This window comes from Oryctolagus cuniculus, chromosome 3 (assembly GCF_964237555.1).
Source record: "Oryctolagus cuniculus chromosome 3, mOryCun1.1, whole genome shotgun sequence".
Taxonomy (NCBI): domain Eukaryota; kingdom Metazoa; phylum Chordata; class Mammalia; order Lagomorpha; family Leporidae; genus Oryctolagus; species Oryctolagus cuniculus.
In genome coordinates this window covers 182321162-182341900 of record NC_091434.1, presented here as the reverse complement: position 1 = coordinate 182341900, position 20739 = coordinate 182321162, and the positions used below count along the sequence as shown (strand labels likewise).

Here is a 20739-nt window from a genome sequence, read left to right as displayed (position 1 = left end):
CGCCGGCCGCGGCGGCCACCGGGAGGGCGAACCAACGGCAAAGGAAGACCTTTCTCTCTGTCTCTCTCTCTCACTGTCCACTCTGCCTGTCAAAAAAAAAAAAAAAAAAAAAAAAAAAAAAAAAACCCACAATGAGCAAACTACCAGCATGTTAAGGTCACTAAGCTCAATTTGTAGTATTTGACTGTCGCTTGGCCACGGAAAGTCAGACACGGCAGCTCTCAGCGGAAACGCGAAGGGACCACGACTGGACTGCAGGCCTCTGCGTGTTCTGCAACGTCGCGGGTTTCTCTAGGTGGCCAGCCCTCGGCCCTGGCTCATCCCGGCAGCATTAGGAGGCCGGGGCGGGGCTACGCTCGCATTCGCGTTCTCCGCCGCCTCCTGGCGTTGTGCTGGGAACGCTATCGCAATTGCATTAAACACTTGAAGTCGGCCGAACTCGCCACCGGGCGGCGTCGATCCAGCGCCCGGAACGCCCGAGTTCCGGAAACGCGTTTGCAGCGGTTGTGGCCGGCACCATTTCCACGGAGCACGCCTGTGACTTCCTGTTTCCTCTTTCGCGAGCAGAGCTTCCTGCGTGCACCGGAAGTAATCCTAGGGCTGGAGGCCGTCGGCTGGAGCGCCGGGTGAGGGCGGGCGGAAGCGAGGACGCGCGCCGTGTGCGGGGCCGGGTGCGGGGCCGCGTCCGTGTCTGGCTGTTCCCGCGCGGGCGGACGCGCGTGCGGGGTGTTCCCAGCCCACGTGCGTTGCTGGGTGGGAGCGCAGCCCTCGGGAGAGCGCGCGGGCACCGTGGTGGGGCGCCCGGGGTCCCCGCGGCGCCTTGCCCTGTGCTGACGGGAATGGACCGGACTTGAGTCTGATGACAGCAGCAGCCGTCGCGTCTCGCTGTGCACGGGCGACGGCCTCGGGGCTGGGGAGGCTCGGCAGTGAGTGGGTGGGGTCTCGTCTCTGCCCCGAGCTCGCGTGTTAGTGGGATTTGAGAAGCCCGCGGGTTGAGGTGGAACTGACCACTTTTTGGACGGGTTGGAGGAAAAGGAAGTTAAGTGGGCTCAGAGAGACTCGCAGGTGTGTATGTTAGTGGGGGGGGGCGCTGCCGGACGCGCGGGATGGCGCGCGGGTGCGGGGTGCGGGTGCGGGCGGGGATGACGCGCGGGTGCGGGGTGCAGGCGGGGATGGGGCACCGGGCAGGGATGGGGCTCCGGGCAGCGCGGGAGGGGGGGGGGGTGGAGCGCCGGGCAGCGCGGGGTGGGGGGGAGGGTTGGGGCACCAGGCAGGGATGGGGCACCCGGCAGGGGTGGCGCCCCGGGCGGCGCGGGGACAGGGGTGGAGCACTGGGCAGTGCGGGGTGGGGGGGATGGCGCCCCGGTCAGGGATGGCGCCCCGGGCAGGGATGGGGCACCCGGCAGGGGTGGCGGCGCGGGGAAAGGGGTGGAGCGCCGGGCAGCGCGCGGGGGGGGGGGGGGGGGCGGGGATGGCGCCCCAGGCAGTGCGGGGACAGGGGTGGAGCACCGGGCAGGGATGGCGCCCCGGGCGGCGCGGGGACAGGGGTGGAGCACCGGACAGTGCGGGGACAGGGGTGGAGCGCCGGGCAGCGCGGGGTGGGGGGGATGGCACCCCGGGCAGGGATGGCGCCCCGGGCAGGGATGGGGCACGGGCAGCGCGGGGGCGAGGATGGCGCGCGGTTGCGGGGTGCGGGCAGGGGTGGGGCACCGGGCAGGGGTGGCGTCCCGGGCAGGGATGGGGCACCGGGCAGCGCGGGGGCGGGGTGCGGGCAGGGGTGGAGCGCCGGGCAGCGCGGGGGCGGGGTGCGGGCAGGGATGGGGCACCGGGCAGCGTGGGGGCGGGGATGGCGCGCGGGGGCGGGGTGCGGGCGGGGATGGCACCCCGGGCGGGGCGGGGACAGGGGTGGAGCACCGGGCAGTGCGGGCAGGGATGGGGCACGGGCAGCGCGGGGGGGGGGGGGGATGGCGCCCCGGGCAGGGATGGGGCACGGGCAGGGGTGGCGTCCCGGGCGGCGCGGTTGCGGGGTGCGGGCAGGGATGGGGCACAGGCAGCGCGGGGTGCGGGCAGGGGTGGCGCCCCGGGCGGCGCGGCCCTTGCCCTTGCCGTGGGATGTAATGCGCGCTCTTCTTTCCCTTCAGGACCGGCAGAGGTAGACTGAGAAGAGCAGCCATGTTTCGGAGGCCTGCGTTACAGGTAGCCGCTGCCGTCGCCCGGCGCGGAGATGGTCCTTGTCAGCGCTGGGGGAGGCCCCGGGAGCTCACTGTCCCCTCCTGACGGGGCGCGGAGGGACTTGGCCGCAGGTGTTGCAGTCTGTCCGCGATATGGGGATCCGTGTGTAAGACGTGTGCTTGCGCCCGCGTCAGCGACCGGCGTCCTGTGAGGGCGGTGGGTCCCGCCCCGACCCGTCCTCCTTAGCGATGCGCCCTCATCTCCCTGGGCGAGGCGCTCGCTGTGTCCACTTCCCTCTCGGCACCGCCGGCCCCGTCAGCAGCCATGCGGCCAGCCTGTGCCGGCCTGTGCCGGCCACACTGCAGGCCCGTGGTCTCCCTCACAGCACCTCCTGACGAAGAACCCGCCTTCCGTGGAATTGTTGTCACCTTGTACCCACTTCTCACCCACTCTCGTGGGCTGAACGTGAAACACAGAAAGTCACTGTTGTCAGTAGTGGTGCAACTACGAAGTCCTTAGCTCCAAATAGGAGTTAACACTTCAATGTAAAAAGTATCGGGTTCAATAATGCTTGCCCTAGTTTTGTTTTTCTAATAGGCCTTGATTTTTATGTGCACAAAATAAGACTTTTCTATTTTATGAGACTTACAAACTTGGGCTTGTTAGAACAAATCAGTACGTTTCTGAAATTACGGCACAGGTACTGGTGACAGTTTGATTCTGTAGTATGCCATAACCTGCATCTTTTTTCTTTTTTCTTACCCATCCTTCACCCCTCATGTTGAATGACAGCATTGTACGGAGTCAGCAGTGCCCAGAACAGCTGTGTATTCCTGCCTCTGCGTAACCGTTTCTCTGGTGAAGTGGTTGGCTCTGAGTTCTGAGTGCAGATATGTGTCCTCGTATTGACAGTTCTGGAACGCAGTGTCCCTGAAGAGGCAGCAGAGGGCAGGGGGAAAACAGCTCGCAGTGTCAGGCAGCCAGGTTTCCAGTCATGGCTTCCTGCTGTTTCCTGCAAGCTCACGGGCAGGCTTTCCCTCTCTGAACTTCAGTGTCTTTAGCTTTAGAGTGGGTGATTTCATATCCCTTCTAGGTTTAGTCTGAGGATTAGTTGTTAACAGATACAGCACTTAGCAGCTGCTTAGTGATGATAGCTGATTAAGTGCTGTTATTATGAGGCCGTGACAGCCACATCTTTGTACTGAAAGGACCACATTTATTTATGGTAGACTATTATTCATTGATCCTTTGAAAGCACAGAATTCCCCATCAAATAATTATGGAACTCTACTGGGCTAAACTCAATACAGAGGCTCTTTAATTTTTTGCAATAGCCTTGTCTAGAGTATATGTTACTCAACACTTTTACTCATTTTGCTTTTTTTAAAGATTTATGTATGTATTTGAAAGGCAGAGAAAGATCTTCCCATCCACTGGTTCCCTCCCAAAATGGAAACAACAGCTGGGGCTGGGCCAGGCCAAAGCCACAAGCCAGGAGCTTCTAGGTCTCCCACAAGAGTTCAAGGGACCAAGCGCTTGGACCATCTCCCACTGCTTTTCTCAGGCACATTAGCAGAGAATTGGATTGGAAGTTAAGCTGCTGGGTCTTGAACCAGTGCCAGTATGGGGTGCCAGCCCTAGAGGTGGAGGCTTAACCTACATCACAGCCCTGGCCCTTCTTTTTTATTTATTTATTTTTTAAAATATTTATTTATTTGAAAGAGTGACAGAGAGAGGGAGAGACATCTGCTGGTTTACTTCCCAGATGGCCACAATGGCCAGGCCTGGGCCAGACCAAAGCCAGGATCCAAATTCCTTTCTAGTCTCCCATGTTGGGGGGCAAGGGCCCGAGTACTGGGACCATCATCTGCTGCTTTCCTGGGTTCATTGTTGGGTAGCTGGACTGGAAGTAGGGCAGCTAGGACTTTAATTGGAACTCAGATTTGGGATGTCGGCCTTGCAGGAAGTTGCTTAACCTGCTTTGCCTCAAGTCCAGCCAGTACTCATTTTTAGATGAAATGGGTTAATCATATTTGAGGTATCCCTAATTCCTTGTGAGCTCAAAAGGAGCAACCAGGGGAAGGGAGCCTCTTAGACTCTGCAGGTTTTACCCATAGGGACTCTGACTTTGGTATCTGTGTCGGAAAAGTTGTTTATGTAATGAATATAAGGAATGTGTTTTCCTTGGAATTTAGCCCATTTCTCATTCTCTGTCACGTATGACTGAGAGGGAGGCTTAAGCAGTGGCTTTGCATTTATTCTATATATTCTAACAGTTGTTTGATCGTTGTTCTTTATGTTAGTGAATGTGTTTAACATTGTTCTAATGATGGACTGAATGTGTACACACCTTAGGTAAATCTAAATTTCTTAATTTTTAAAGTCTCCTATAACTGAAATATAGTAGTAAGATATCAGCTGTTTATGTTTAGAATAAGATAGCAGCTTGTCTGTTCTACTGAATGTGTGTAGTCCTTGCTTCTTCCTGTGTCTTGGGCTAATGAAAACTGTATTTTTTAATCCTTGGCAGCAGTTCTTAAGCGCAGTGGTTTAAATGCACTGTCATATACTCTATTGTAAAGCTAGTACCATTTTGATTTTACCTTTTGTGTGCAAATATAAAAATGTCGTAATTGGAAGCGGAGCAAGAGAAAACTGTTCCTTTGTTCCTTGTTCCACAAAGGGAACAAGAGAAAATGGTAGATTATCTCTTGTGCTTGTTCCTTAATACTTCTTGTACCTTTGGGCCTCTGCAGTAGGCTACTTCTAAAGCGTTTTCCTGGTTGTCCAGGCACTGTGTGCTGGGAGAACTTGGGGAGGGTTTTGCTCCTCTGGAGCCCAGGGGAACTACCGACTGAATGCTGCATGAATAACAGAAGGGCTTCACTTGCGTTTGCCTTTGCTAAACAGTTAAAGCCATGATGATCATGTGTTCTCTTCTAGGTGCTTCGTCAGTTTGTAAGACATGAGTCGGAAATAGCTAGCAGTTTGGTTCTTGAAAGATGTAAGTATCTAATTTCCAAGTTTGAAATGTTACTTTTAGTAATGTGCTATGCTCTCAGGTGTGCTGGAGCAGAGGTGTTCTGGTTTAATCGTGTTAGACGTCGTGTCTTTGGCTTGTCTTGGCCTCGCTGCAGTAGGCTGCAGGTCCTAGTATAAATGAGGCCTTTCTCCTCATTAGCCAGACACTGCTCATTCTTCTCCTTGAACCATTTCTGATATTAGAATCTTTCCAGGTTATGTTATGTGAGGCTGAGATTGTGAAAAATATTGTTGCACAGAGATATTTCAATAGTCTTAAAAAGATTTTTGGAGCTCATATTTGTTGTTATAGTTTCACAGACATTGTTAAAAAAGATATTGTGAAAAATAATTTAAGATAGGGGCTGGCATTGTCGTGTAGCTGCCTGTGATGCCAGCATCCCACACAGGTGCTGGTTCTTGTCCTAGCTGCTCTACTTCCGATCCAGCTCCTTGGGATGGCCTGGGGAAGCAGTGGAAGATGGCCCAAGTGTTTGGCACCCTGCTACCCATGTGGGAGATCCACGTGGAACTCCTGGCTTCAGCCTGTTTCAGCCCTGGCTTTTGTGGTCATCTGAGGTATGAACCAGGAGATGGAAGATTTCTCTCTCCCCCATCTTCTCTGTAACTCTGACTTTCAAATAAATAAACCTTAGAAAATTTTAGATAACATAATAAGTTTGTTTTGTGGGGCTCCTTTCTTATGACTGTTTCCTCCTTTCTTGGTAACCCTCATTTTTCCTCCCAATCTCCATTTATTTACCCCATTTACTTATTTCTGATTTTATAGAATTTTTTCTGATTTTATAGAACTGGCTTTTGCTTAACACAGAGGTTAAAGTTGAAGTAGTGTTTGTAGCTATTCCTTTTCTGGATGTTTCTCTGAATCTCGGGTATGGATTTTTTTTCTTTATGATTTATTTGAAAGGCAGAGTGACAGAGAGAGGGAAAGACAAAGATCTTCCATCTGTTCCTTTACTCCCTGAATCACTAATGATCGGGGCTGGGCAAGCCGGATGGCAGGAGCCAGGAACTTCATCCTAGTCTCCCACGTGGGTGGCAGGGACGCAAGTACTTGCCACTTCCCAGGTACATTAACAGGAAGCTGGATTGGAAGTGGAGCAGCTGGGACTCGAACCATCACTCAAGGGATTCTGGTGTCACAGGCATCAGCTTAACCCACCACAGCACAACACCGGCCCCATCAAATGTGAATTTCTTAAATAGGCAATATGAGCTGCTGTAACAAAATGCCATAAACTGGGTGGCTTAAATAGCAGACGTTTGTTTCTCATAGTTCTAGAGGCTAAGACCAAGACGTGAGAGTCAGCGTTGGGCTCTTGGGCAGGGCTCTCTTCCTGATATCTTACTGTGTCTTCACATGGAGAAAAACCTGGCCTCCTCCTCTTGTTACAAGACACCAATTCCAACATAGGGCCCTCGGGACCTCATCCAAACTCAGCACCCCTGAAGGCCCCATGTCACATTAGAGCTTAGGGATTTTCAGGGGATAGCTAGTTCATAGCAGGTCCTCAGTCTCATTGTATCTTCACATTGCATTTCAGCTCTGAATCGTGTGCAGTTACTGGGGCGAGTGGGTCAGGACCCTGTCATGAGACAGGTGGAAGGAAAAAATCCAGTCACAATATTTTCCCTAGCAACAAATGAGATGTGGCGATCCGGGGATAATGAAACATACCAGATGGGTGAGTATAAACGGCTGGGGTCTTAATTTTATCAGCAGGGACTAGACATTGTTGCCAGTTATCTGAGTAAAGATAAACCACTTTTGGACAGGTCTGTCCTCTTAGAAATTACGATACTGGTTTTTGCTCGGCATGTCACCTGCTGCATTTGTGACCATGTCTCCTATTCTTGTGATTTAGGTGATGTTAGTCAAAAAACAACATGGCACAGGATATCAGTATTCCGGCCAGGCCTCAGAGATGTGGCGTATCAGTATGTGAAAAAGGGGTAAGTTGAAGGGAGTCCTTGCGATTGAACGATCGAAAGGACTGATACCAGTGTTCTCATAGCAAGGGCCGTGTGCCTACTCCTTTGTCCCTCAGCACTGCCAGTTATATTCAGAGGGACACTAAGTTTACAGTAACAAACGCGTGACCTGTTGCTGTGTGTGTGACTGATTCAAAGATGTATAAGACAAGGCAAGAAGTTGTAATTTAGTTTGAGTAACCTGTGTGCATATAGAAGTAGGTGAGGCACGAAGGAAGGCCGTGTGTGCTAAGTACCATTTGAGCAAGGAGAACACATGCGTCTCCGGAGTTCTGTGCCTCCTTGACCAGGAACTTGTCCTCCATGTCGCGCCCTTATCAGTGGATCTGGAATGTTTGAAACCTGCTACGCTGAGTTATGGTAAAATCCATAGTAGAGCTCGTTCGCTTTGGGAATATTTGGATGGCTCATGAGTAAAGGTGTCTTTTCCAGACTCCTAGAAGGGCAACAGTGTGTGTTTAACAGCACTTGCATTAATAGTTACACATTTAGAACTGTGATATTTTGTAGAAATAATCAAAGGCCGGTGCTGTGGTGTAGTGGGTTAAAGCCCCGGACTACAGCGTAGGTATCCCATGTGGGCGCCAGTTCCACTCCCGACTGCTCCATTTTCTTTTCTCTTTTTTTTAAAATATTTATTTATTTGAAAGAGTCACACACACACCCACACACACACACAAGGGGGGAGGTATTCCATCTGCTGGTTCAGTCCCCAATTGGCTGCAACGTCCGGAGCTGTGCTGATCTGGAGCCAGGAGCTTCTTCCGGGTCTCCCATGTGGGTGCAGGGTTCAAGGACTTGGGCCATCTTCTACTGCTTTCCCAGGGCATAGCAGAGAGCTGGATCAGAAGTGGAGCAGCTGGAACTGGCGACCATATGGGATGCCGGCACTGCAGGCGGTGGCTTAACTCGCTGCGCCACAGCACCTGCCCCCTGCTCCACTTTCAGTCCAACTCTCTGCTATGGCTTGGGAAAGCAGAAGATGCCCAAGTCCTTGGGCCCCTGAACCTGTGTGGGAGACCTAGGGGAAGCTCCTGGCTCCTGGATTCACATTGGCCCAGCTCCAGCCATTGCAGCCACTTGGGAAATGAACCAGCAGATGGAAGATCTTTCTCTCTCTGCCTCTACTCTCTGTAGCCTTGCCTTTCAAATAAATAAATAAATCTTTAAAAAAATCCAAACAGTTCATTAAATATAATTTCCACAATGACTAAAATTTCTATTTCTTTTCAATATCTCCATACGTTTTTTCAGATATATCCCGATTACCTTTTGCATATGAGTATGTTCGTATATGAGGGGGTCTTCATTTTTGGAAAATGCATATTATGAAAAACTAATGTATGTATTTCAGAAATGCACCAAAGTAAACATTTGAATTCCATTTTCCATGAACCTTTTTGAGATAGACTGGTATAATCTATTGATTGATCTGTATGTTTTCTTAGTACCTGATCATTTCATTAGTTTGTATTTTTTTAAAGATTTATAAAAATTTATTTCTTTGAAAGGCAGTTTCGAAGACAGAGGAGGAGAGAGTGAGATCTTACATCTGCTGGTTCACCCCTAGATGGCTACAATGACTAGGGGACCCCAGAACACCATCATGGTCTCCCACATGTGTGGCAGGGATACCACTGCTTTCTGGGAGCACATTAGCAGGGAGCTGGATCAGAAGTGGAGCAGCCAGGATTCAAACTGGCACTCATATGGGATGTCACTGTCCGGGGCAGCAGCTTAACCTGTTGCACCACAACACTGGCCCAGTTTGTCTTCTCTTGTCTCCCCTCCCTTCCCCTCCCTTCCCCTCCCTTCCCCTCCTTTCCCTTCCCCTCCCTTCCCCTCCTTTCCCTTCCCCTCCTTTCCCCTCCCCTCCCTTCCCCTCCCCTCCCCTCCCTTCCCCTCCTTTCCCTTCCCCTCCCTTCCCCTCCTTTCCCTTCCCCTCCCTTCCCCTCCTTTCCCTTCCCCTCCCTTCCCCTCCCCTCCCTTCCCCTCCCTTCCCCTCCCATCCCCGACAGGCAGAGTTAGACAGAGAGAAAGGTCTTCCTTCCGTTGGTTCACCCCCAAAATGGCCGCTGTGGCTGGCACATCGCGCTGATCAGAAGCCAGGAGCCAGGTGCTTCCTCCTGGTCTCCCATGCGGGTGCAGAGCCCAAACACTTGGGCCACAGCAGAGAGCTGGACTGGAAGAGGAGCAGCCGGGTCAGAACCGGTGCCCCGACCGGGACTAGAACCCGGGGTGCCGGCGCCGCAGGCGGAGGATTAGCCTAGTGAGCCGTGGCACCAGCCCAGTTTGTCTGTCTTTATTGTGCTCTACTGGTGGACTCTGCAAATTGATGCCATTGTGGCCATTTTCTACCCTTTGAAGTCGTAGTTAGAATTGTCATGTAGTTCAGCTTTCTAACTAGTCTGGAAATAGGCCTGGTAATTAGCTCTGAGCAATAAGCTGAAAACTTTAATTTATAATTTTAATTAAGTCACTTGAGAATAAGATCATGAACATCACTGTTTAGAAGGGAGTCAGTAAATGAATGAAATCAAATCTGTTAGGGATTCCAAAATTGAAGGTCAAGGAAACTGACACTTTGGAAATCATTCTTAGAGTTAAAATTTCTACTTTGTTGTCCTTCCAACTCTGTGGTCCTAAAGGTTACTTTTCTAAGTTTTAGCTTAAGATTTTGAACATCTTTTTAAACATATATAAATAAAACAACTGAGAGGTGGAAAAGTTGTCGTTTTTACCTAGATGTGCCAAGTTTCTTTATACATTCTGTTTCAGTACTTTTTTTTTTTTTTAAGATTTTATTTATTTGAGAGAGTTACACACAGAGAGAGGAGAGGCAGAGAGAGGAGAGGCAGAGAGAGAGAGAGAGGTCTTCCACCTGATGGTTCACTCCCCAGTTGGCCGCAACGGCTGGAGCTGTGCCGATCTGAAACCAGGAGCCAGGAGCTTCTTCCGGGTCCCCGATGTGGGTGCAGGGCCCAAGGACTTGGGCCATCTTCTACTGCTTTCCCAGGCCATAGCAGAGAGCTGGATTGGAAGCGGAGCAGCTGGCTGGAACTGGCGCCCACGTGGGATGCTGGTGCTTCAGGCCAGGGTGTTAACCTGCTGCACCACAGCGCTGGCCCCTTGTTTCAGTACTTCTAATTCTGAATTTTGAGAAATGGTAGCAAAAATGAGGTATGATTACAAATGTCCTTTGTAGTGTGTACTTCTTACTGCCCTGACCTGATTCTGTTCTGTCAAGCATATAGAATCTCCACACTGACAACAGTACATTTTCTTTATGTCAGGTCTCGAATTTACGTGGAAGGGAAGGTAGACTATGGTGAATACATGGATAAAAATAACGTGCGGCGACAAGCAACCACCATCATCGCTGGTAAGGCGCCTTCTGTTCTTCACTTCTTTCTCTTTCTTTTGAAGCTCGACTGTGTTGTGAGTAACTTTGAGCCTGTTGCCCTATGCTGTCAAGATTGTAAGGCAGCTCATCAGAATTATGACTCGGGTTTTTCTGTTTACGAAAAATTTGGACCTTAATGTGTTTTTGTAGAAAAGCGTCTTCATACTCAATTTTAGTGCATAAGTAGCTTCGGAGTAGAGTATGACATCAAATGTCTGTGTGAATCCCTGTTGTTGAAAATCAGAAAAACTTACAGTATCTTGTTGAATGACCTAAGCAGAGGGAGCAGTGTGTGCCAAGATAAGAGTTACGCTGATGTGAGTGGTATTAGAGATGGGTGAGCTCCCAGCATTTAGCTTCATCATTTGTCAGCTGGTGGCCAGTGTTGGTTCGTTTATGCCCCCAACCACTAGTCTTCCTCCTGTATTATTTTGAAATGAGTTCCAGATACTATGTCATTTCACTGGTAAATTCAGGTAGGTATCTCTGAAGGATGAGATACCTTTTTAAAAATATAACTATATGCTATTACCACATTTAATTTTATGAAATGATTCTTATATTTTTCCAAATATAAAAGTGTTTAAAGTTCCTTGATTACTTCATAAATAAGTGTTCCTACATTATTGCAAACATACAGTCATTACTGTTTTCTTTTTATTTCTCCTTTAGCCTTATACTCACCCTGCTACGTTGATAAATTATAATTTGTTGTAAATGATACACTTTCTTTCTGGTGAATTTCTTTGGAAGTTAATTGACCTTGAAGACTAATGTAGATCATTTCCTACCCTAGTGTATGTTCCGCTCTAAACCGAGTTCGCAGGCAAACTTTGGCTTGTTGGGATTGTTAGGGTCTTATGTACCAAGCCAAACAGAAGCATTTCAGATTTGCTACCAGTCTGATTTTTTTCTTGTCACAGTTTTCACTGGTGTGGCAAGTTAACTGTAGGTTTGTGACTGATAGTAAAGCTACATACATTTGAATGGAAAGAAACAGACTTTAACTTGGTTGATCTGTTTTACAGGATTTTTCTTTCCTAGGTATCATAGTGTAACTTTAAATAGGCACCAGTGGATGGCACTCTTGGCTTTATACATAGTGATGTAAATTTCAGTACTTAGTAACCATTCTGCACCAGAATACTGTTTTTGGAAGAGTACAGTCATGAACAAATAGAGATTATCTATTAACTACTTTGTAGTTCTACTTACCTCTTTGCTTGTCCTTAGGTAAATTTCTGGAACAATATTTTAATAGCAATATCTATTTTTTTGGGTAAAAATCCTTGTTCTGTAATATATATACCAAAATGTATATACCAAAAATGGGTATATAAAAGTTACTGTTTTATAACATAAAAAAGAAAGTTCTTCTATGTGAGTTTTTAAACTTACTTAAAACTGATAAATCTGCCTTTACAAATAGGGCCGTTTATGGGCCCTGTCCTTCCTCCATGGCGTCCGCGTGTGGAATGATTGTGCGAGGCCGTGCTGCCTGGTGTCAGGACATCGGCCTGGGCATTGCAGGCATCCACATTGCTGACAGTTCTGCGGGAGGCTGCCGTTGAGAAGACTTTAGCTGAACTGTTTCCAAGGACAACAAGAACGATCTCCTCTTCCCATAGTGTCTTAATTGTTGGACAAGCAGCCAAAACCAAGCTTGCAGCTCCATTTATGCCTACTGTATGCGGCTCTCATGAGGGAACAAAACTTGCGGAATACTTGAACATTCATCTAAATTAGTATTAGTATTAGTATTAATTAGTGATAGTATGATAGTAATTAGCATTAGTATGAGGGGAATTATTAAAGGAGGTCATGCAAGAGTTCTGGAAATAATACTTCTGCTTGCTTCTTTGCAGATAACATTATCTTTCTGAGTGACCAGACGAAAGAGAAGGCATAGAACGGATGATTCTTCTTTGGCCGTTGTTTGGTATAGTCTCATTTCCAAATCATGTATAGTCTTTATAGTCCCCAAGGACAAGAATTAAAACACTGTTTTGTATAAAATGAGTGATAATGTTTTTCCTGGCTGTCGTTCCCTGTCCCCTTTCTGTAGCATAAACCTAGGTAGCTCACATGTATCCGGCATTTGTAGTTGTCCTTTATGGGTGGTTTCTTTGTATGGGTATGTGAAATAGGGTACATGTGCATCTGTGGTGTCATGGCAGAGGGATACATGTCCTTAGGAAGTTCTCCTGACTCGTGCATGCTTGTAATGCAGTATTGATTCACCCACTCGGTGTTTATTGAGCGTCACTGTATGTCAGGCATTTTACCCTGTGGTTGTGATTATTGATTTTCTAATCTCTTTCCCTGTAGCATTGAAGGCAAGTACTGAACCTTCTCTGTGAACTTGTACCTTAACCGGTGCTTTCCTCAGAATAGCTGCCCAATAAATGTTGACAGATGAATGATCCCAATGGGATGTTAAGCTTTATCCCAAATTGAAGGGAGTAGCTGTACAGTGGTTAGTGTCTAACCTAAGTGGCCTCAGGCTAACCTACCTCTTCACTTCTTTTGTTTTTGGATAGTTTTATTAGTAGCATTTATGAGTCATAGTTTACCAGTAGTCACATTCAGAAATAAATCTCCTGATGTCTGGTTCCATTTTCCTCTTATCTTTCTAAGCTCTTCTTCTCTGTCCTTTGAAAGTCTTGTCCAGAGTGCTCTGAAGGTGAGGATGGGGTCCTTACTAACAGTAGCCTTTGACATTGCCTCCTTAAGATATTGCATTTTCTGTTTATTTTTCACATGATCTCTTGTTACACACACACAGGTCATTATGTATACACAGTTACTGTTTATGTTGCTTTGTTCAGATTGTAGAAGTCCCTTACTTTGCATAGGCCATCTGCTCCAGCTTGGCTGCTACTACTGTTTGCTCAGGCTATGTGTGCCATCCTCTGTGCCTGAGTGTGGTACTGACTGTGACTTAGGTCCTGTTGGACTTCACCATTTTCAGAATTCATGTGCTATATTGGCCCCTGACTTTTGTTTTCCTTAGCATTGTCTACATACCTGAGCACCTGTTTTGTGTTTACTGTGCACTTTGGTGAGGAAGGATGGAGTACCTCAACTTCTTCCTGTCCTTACTTCGGCCTAATAGAAGATTAATGCCTGTGCCTGTGTCAGCAGTCTTCAGCAGCTGGGACTACTGATGAGCATGTCAGCCTTGCTGAGTTCACACGCTGTAACTGTCTGGTGATGAAGTTCCCATTCCTATGCAAAATTTATGTCTTCCTTTAGCAAAGCAGCTTTTATACTTAAATGCTGCAAGAGGTATGCACATTAGCATTCCAGTGAAAATAGGGTGACAAAATCTGTGCTTTGGGAAAACCGCATGGTGAACAAAAGTGCTTGGTTCCTGACCCACACAGTTCTGAGTCCAGGAGACGTGGACAGAAAGAGTGTGTCCGGCTCCTTTCCAGACCCTCCCACTGGACGTTGCCTCTCAGCTCTGTGACCCTGAAGGGCCGGGAGGCTGCGACAGCCGACTTTCAGAGTCCGGTGGAGTCCCCAGCAGGTGTGTGATTTTTGACAAACCTAATGGCCCTAAACCAGCAGATCTGCTGGAGCATAAACTCTGGCCTCCCTACATAAGCAGCCCCACCTGCCTGAGCTCCCCGGCTGGTTTAGGCACAGAATAGACTTGTGGAACCCGATAATAGCAGTCCATTGTAGTGCTCTTCTAATCCAGCTTTTGGGTCTTGCATTTCCCTTTTTGATGTGGTGGTGTCAGGAATCACTCTGTAGAAAACTGCCACGTGGCTTTGATTTCTGGATCCTTTGTCACATGGAAAGATGAGTATGACACACAGAGAAGTGGGAGAAAAAGTATCAACTAGATGTGTGGTGTTACAGTATTTCTGAAAACAAATTATAATTAATGTAAATGTGTGCTTAGAAAAGTCTGGAGGAGAGGCTGTGCTCCTCTCTGAATGGGGGTATTATGTGTATTTTCCTTATTTCTTTACACTTTAGTTTTTTATGCAGCACTGAGCATGTATTACTTGTATAATAATTAAAAACCTTTTCATTTTGGAAAAAATACCTTTTCATTATTTCTGAACTAGGCTGGCTTTACTTATTGACTTTCAGCCAGCAGTGTTTGATGTAGTGGAAGTAAGCAAAAAAATCCTTCCTATCTTTTTCCCAGCCAACAGCATTTTAGCATTTAGCAGCTTGTGCTTGTATACTCCATTAATTTCTTAGTGCTTTAAAGACCTGCCTTTGTAAGGTCCACTGAGTGCTGCCAGTATAGTTCCCAGTCATTGATTTTTCAGACAGTTGCTGGAGGATTAGTCCCGAGACACCACTGTAGACATGCGTCTGTGTCTGTCTGGGGAAGTGTGTCTTTTGCAGGGATTATTGTCATTGGAAACTGGGCCACACTGGCCTGTACAGCTCGTAAAGGAGAATGTGTTGGCAGTTTCGCTCTGTGCCCAGTGGTGATCATTGCATTTCTTGAAGGTTAATTATGCTCTATTCAAATTACCCTTTTGTCCCCATCCAGCTCCACTGAGCACACCGACACTATTGGTCTTTGCAAATGTTTGTTGGTCAGTTGGATTAGACTGAAACTTTGGTAGGAAAATGAGGGCAGGATCTGGAATATATGCTCTCAATACTGGTGGGAGTAACAGCAAGAAAATTATTGCAGAAAAAGAAATAATCCCAGGTTAATGAATTATAGGAAAATCTCTTGAGAGGTGACTAATGGCTGACACTCCTTGTGTGCTTACTGTGTGTCAGGCACTAGGCTGAGTAATTTTAATTATTTCTATTAACTATTACCCTAAGAAGGAGGTCCTGTTATTGTCATTTTACAGGTGAGGTAAACCAAAGCTGAGAGATTATCTAACTTGTCAAAGTCGTGTGGCTTGTGAGATGCACACCTGGAGTTTGAATTCAGGTGTGAAGTTTGCATTTTGCTTTCTGCCCACTGCTTGCTTCCAGTTGCACTCATATTTCTCCCCGCCTTGTTTGTCCACTGTGATGTTAACCATGCAGAGTGCGTCAGAACCACGCCAGGACTTGGCTTGAACACATACTGGATACTTGGTAGGAGGAGAGTTGTGAGTGAGGAGAAATGTGTCCCTCGGGCACTGAGAGTTCGGGGAAGCAGGTGCAGCACTGAGGCCCCTCACTGCTGGTCTGCCTCTGCCCACCCAGCCCACAGTCCACTACACTCAGGGCAGCGCGTAGCTTCTCAGCTTGTTGCTAGCATGCAGCCAGCAGTAGTGAGACTTCCGTGTTCTTACTCTTCATCCATTGGCTCTTTGCCCCGTTCTGGGGGTGGGGTGTTTTACAGGCATCCCCTGTTCATATTCAGTTTCTCTGCCCCACCTGTCATTTGGGAAAAAAGTGATGTATAAAAATATGTCAGAGTTCAAGCTTTCAATTCAGACAGCCTGGATTTGAGTCCCTGCTGTTCCTTCACCAGCCCAGTGTCTCTGGTGGGTTATTTTTCTCTGCCCCAGCTTTTTCTGGTTTTGTTTCCCTCGAGTTCAGCATGGATGATGGTACCTACCTTACAGGCCTACTGTGAAAGCACAGTAAACAGTACTGTAACTTAGTTCACGCTTAGGAACAAGTACCCAATACATGTTGGCTGTTATTATTGTGGTAGTCGCTATTTTCCAAGATGCATCTTCAGTCACTGTGCCCATCTTACCAGACTTCATGGGGTATATCTGAGAGCATGCTCATCGTAGAATAGTTTATTGTATTTTACGGTTGGATTGAGGTCTGTGGATGCCTGAGTACTTCACATTGGTGGTGTTTTTAGTCTTCCATATATATGATTATCTGGGTGCCTTTTTGAAGTTCAAAGTCAGTGGGGTAGCTGCTGTGTTGTACGCCCATGCGGAACCTGCATTTGGGGATGTGGTGCTGAAGGATTTCGCCGTTCAGGACGACGGAGGTTGGGTGGGAGGCTAAGCAGAAGCCTCTTGGTGTGATGTGTGAGGATAGCACAGACGAGAGCGGCTAGTTTTCACCAGAGGGAGTACGTGAAGGAAGACCCAGAACCAAGTATGTGAAGCAGAGAGAGGATGTGAAAGATGAATCTGGGCCAGAGAGCTTGCAGAGGGTCTTGGCAGTGAGGAGCCACAGACGGGTGGAAAACAGGGCTGTCTCATCAGAACGGTGCCTTCTCTGTAGGAGAGCGAGAGTGACAGGTCGGGAGAGGGAAGGCCTAAAGACAGGGAGCTGCTGTGAAAGTCCTCGAAGGTCAACAGCATGGGGATGAGAGGGGCCGTGAGGGGCACTTGGTATTCAAGTTGATCCGTCAGATTTTGTTTTTATTTGTTTGAGAAGCAGAGAGAGATCTCTGTTGGTTCACTCCTCAAATGCCTGTAAAGACTGGAGCTAGAAGCTGGGAGTCCAGTCCAGGTGTTATGTGTGGGTGACAGGGACCCAGCTACTTGAACTGCAACCTGCTGTTTCCCAGGATCTGCAGGAAACGAATCCGGAGTGGAGCCTGGACTCAAACCCAGGCCTCTGGTATGGGCTGCAGGTATCCCAGGCAGTCCTAACTGCGGGGCCAAATGTCCTCAACATGGGTTAATTATAAACTTTCTGGCTGGTATTTGGCAGAATGCTGACCTTATTTGAAGTCAAAGAGAAGTTAAAAGAGGTGTTTTTTTTTTCTCCCTGCAAAATGCATACTAAACAGGTTTTGTGAGATAATTCTCAAATTTTGTTAGGATTCCAGCTTTCTGTTGTGGAAATCGTATTAGGGGACAGATTTCCAGTTGCCTGCCTGACTTAGGATGTCCCTGGGATTTGTTATGATCACAGAGGATTAGATGACAGACATGGACGCAATACTGGCAGTTCCTAGGAGGAGGGCGTGTCATGCAGGGCCATGTGGGGAGGCAGCAAGGTGGGTCGGGAAGCAGAAGGACAGGGGGAAGCAGAGGCCAGAGCGTGTGTTGGGATTTTCCCAGCAAGCTGAGCAAGTTTGGCATGCTCTGGGCGATGGGGTTGAGTCCTGGTGCTCAGTGCCAGCCTGGGGCTGACAGATTGCAAAAAGAGTGGCTAGGAGATGGACTCAGGGTTGGTGGGTTTGCATGTCAAAGGTGTGCTCTCAGACAGGTTGTTGACTAACCAGGAATTCACTAACATTGGGAGGGGCAGGCCTTTCCTTGGTCCCCAAGATGACAAAGCGTCACACACTATGAAAAATAAAAATGGAGGTCTGGGCCTGCTGTGTGGGGCTCGCTGGACACGGGGCCTCGCTCCTGCTCTGCGTCCTCTGGCTGCCAGCTTCTGCCACACGGCAGCCCCAGTGGCTGGGTGCAGGGGAGACCTGCCGGCACATGGAGGACGAGCTGTTCCGCGCCTGCTAGAGGTGGACAGGATGGTGAAGAAGAACGTGGCTGGAGCATTGGATTCGCTGGAGGAACTGAAAGTATTCCTGTGACCCTGGAATTAGAGTCCGTGAGAGTCCGAGTAGGAAGTTACATCTTCAGCACAGTCTGTCATCGAATCCTGGAAAAAGCTGTTCAATGAGCCATCAACAGAAAAAGACCTTGAAGAGAAGAAAAAAGACTGTAGCTACTCACAGGAGAGCCCTGAGGCAGGAGAGTGACTCCAGTGGCAGCCTGCGCAGCAGAAACGGTGGGAAATGCTCCAGACACCGGCGGGCACCAGGTGCTTCTGGTCCGTGCAGTGGAAGTTGGGGCGTGCTGGCCGGAGCGCTCCGAACAGGAGACGACATGTTGCTGTTGGAGCTGAGGAGAACAGTTGGGTCTGAAATTGAGGAAGCTGTAAACCCAGAAAGAGGAATACAGACAGGAAATTCAAAATAGAGTGCAAAATAGGATACCCAGTCTTTTTAAAGATGCAGGAAATCCAAATTTAAGGGAGAATGCATTGTGTGGTAATACTCCTCCTGACTTATTTGCTAGAATGGTGGCAGAGAAATTGGCTAGGGACGAGCTCAAGGAGATGCAGAAAACCTTGGCCAAAGAAGTCATCAGAGGACCTCAGGTGGCCGAGACAGGTGGGACCCAGACTGGCTTGTTCACATGTGGCAGATGTAACAAGAACTGCACCTGCACTCAGGTGCAAACCCATAGTACTGATGAACAGGTGACCAGATTTGTTGTCTGCAACGAATGTGAAAATCTATGGACATTATGTTAAGTTGGAAGAATTGGCAAAACATCTGGACCATTGAGAAAACGGATTTTGTAATTAGCTTTAAAACTAGGCCAAACTGTGGTGCAGTGGGTTAATCCTCTGCCTGAGGTGCCAGCATCCCATATGGGCGCCAGTTCTAGTCTCGGCTGCTCCTCTTCCGATCCAGCTCTGTGCTGTGGCTTGGGAGGGCAGTGGAGGATGGCCCGGCTGATTGGGTACCTGCACCCACGTGGGAGACCAGGAAGAACCACCCGGATCGGCACAGCTCCGGCCGTTGCGGCGATTTGGGGAGTGAACCAATGGAGGGAGGACCTTTCTCTGTCTCTCCCTCTCACTTCTGTAACTCTACCTCTCAAATAAATAAAAAATCTTAAATAACAAAACAAAACAAAACAAACTAGGCCAAGCAACTAGTGTTTACCTGCAAAGCAGATTTTTAAAGCAGCACTCATCTCTGATTTCCACAGAACATCGCTCCCTTACTGCCTTTGTAGTCAGATCAGTAGGGTCCCCGTATAATAATTGTATGGCATCTGTTTTAGAACTTTGTTTTTCTTCTTTATAAGTAAATTGATATTAAACTTTCATCAATTAAACTTTTGGCAATTTAAGTTTTTTTCCTCCTTAAAAAATCCTTTAACTTCTGTAGTAGACATTTTCTGTCACTCTGTTAACCCATAAATGAAAATGACATTGTTTTGTGTTTTGGCATGTACTTACAAGAACTATTAAAGGAAGATAAAAGGTAATATAAGTTTACCAAATATGGTGTGCATTCAAATGATACTTGATTGGCTTATCTAAATTACACATATTTTTACTAGCATATGAATTTGATCTTAATTATTCATAAGCCTGGGATAATTAGATATTTTGCTTCTGTAACTAAGCGTGATCATCATTTCTTGTAATTTTTTGTACATGTATATTACTTGTTCTTAATGGATTTTACTTTCAGAAATATGACTTGACTTTGTTGAAATCGCTTTGATTTTGTTGTTTATTTACCTGTTTGACCTTGTAGTGTATCTTAGTTTTGTAGAAACTGCTGTTGTAGTTTAGTGGGATTTTCATGAATGCCCTCACAGGCAAAGAACAAAGGCTTCTGATGAATTTTTCCCCTTCATAGGAAGACATACTGAGAAGAAAATGTTATTATGTTGGTATAGTAAACAGCTCATGACTTAATTTTGATTTGGACATTTATACTGACCGAGGATTAAACATAAGGATGGTATAAATCAATAAAGCTGTGATCTTTCGATATAGAAGTTGCTACAAAATATTTTTGTCCTGAGTCTTATTTACTTTTTGTTACATGATGATGAATAAGGTTGTTGAACAAACTGAAAATAAGGACTATTGCAAGTAGTTTTATGATACAGATCTTAAAATTAAGTGTTACGTTCTGTTTACGTGTGCACCATTTGTTCTGGTCGAAATAAGAAAAGTGTACCCTACGGTATGCTTGTTCTAGCACAAGTTAAGGCCACTGTGCCGGAGCTGCATTCTCTCAGACATGGGCAGAAAGACCTCGGTGTGTGCTTTGCACTCTCGTGTGCCCTATTTTCCCATTTCCCTAAGTACAGATCATTTTGATGTGTTACAGAAAACATGGAAAGGGCCCACCAGGGCATCCCTGCTCTGTCAGATCGTAGGTGAATCTTTTGTTTTATTATTTTAAAAACAAGGTTTTGGCTGGCGCCGCGGCTCACTTGGCTAATCCTCCACCTGCAGCGCCGGCACCCCGGTTCTAGTCCTGGTTGGGGCGCTGGATTCTCTCCTGGTTGCTCCTCTTCCAGGCCAGCTCTCTGCTGTGGCCCGGGAAGGCAGTGGAGGATGGCCTAAGTGCTTGGGCCCTGCACCCGCATGGGAGACCAGGAGAAGCACCTGGCTCCTGGCTTCGGATCGGCGCCGTGCTGGCCTTAGCTGCCATTAGGGGAGTGAACCAATGGAAGGAAGATCTTCCTTTC

The 20739-nt window shown here is 47.7% G+C and overlaps 1 protein-coding gene and 1 pseudogene across 3 annotated transcripts; both read left to right on the top strand.

Moving 5' to 3' along the window:
- The first annotated feature begins 212 nt into the window (after nucleotides 1-212).
- SSBP1 (single stranded DNA binding protein 1) lies at nucleotides 213-12625 on the top strand. Of its 3 annotated transcripts, none has more exons than XM_070069779.1 (7): nucleotides 213-626; nucleotides 2142-2196; nucleotides 5116-5176; nucleotides 6759-6899; nucleotides 7080-7167; nucleotides 10500-10588; nucleotides 12475-12625. In XM_070069779.1, the coding sequence occupies exons 2-7, from the start codon at nucleotides 2173-2175 to the stop codon at nucleotides 12516-12518; spliced, it is 447 nt and encodes a 148-aa protein (XP_069925880.1). In that variant the 5' UTR covers nucleotides 213-626; nucleotides 2142-2172; the 3' UTR covers nucleotides 12519-12625.
- Nucleotides 12626-13908: 1283 nt separating this feature from the next.
- On the top strand, nucleotides 13909-20049 carry LOC127487941 (transcription elongation factor A protein 1 pseudogene; annotated as a pseudogene).
- The last annotated feature ends 690 nt before the right edge of the window (nucleotides 20050-20739 follow it).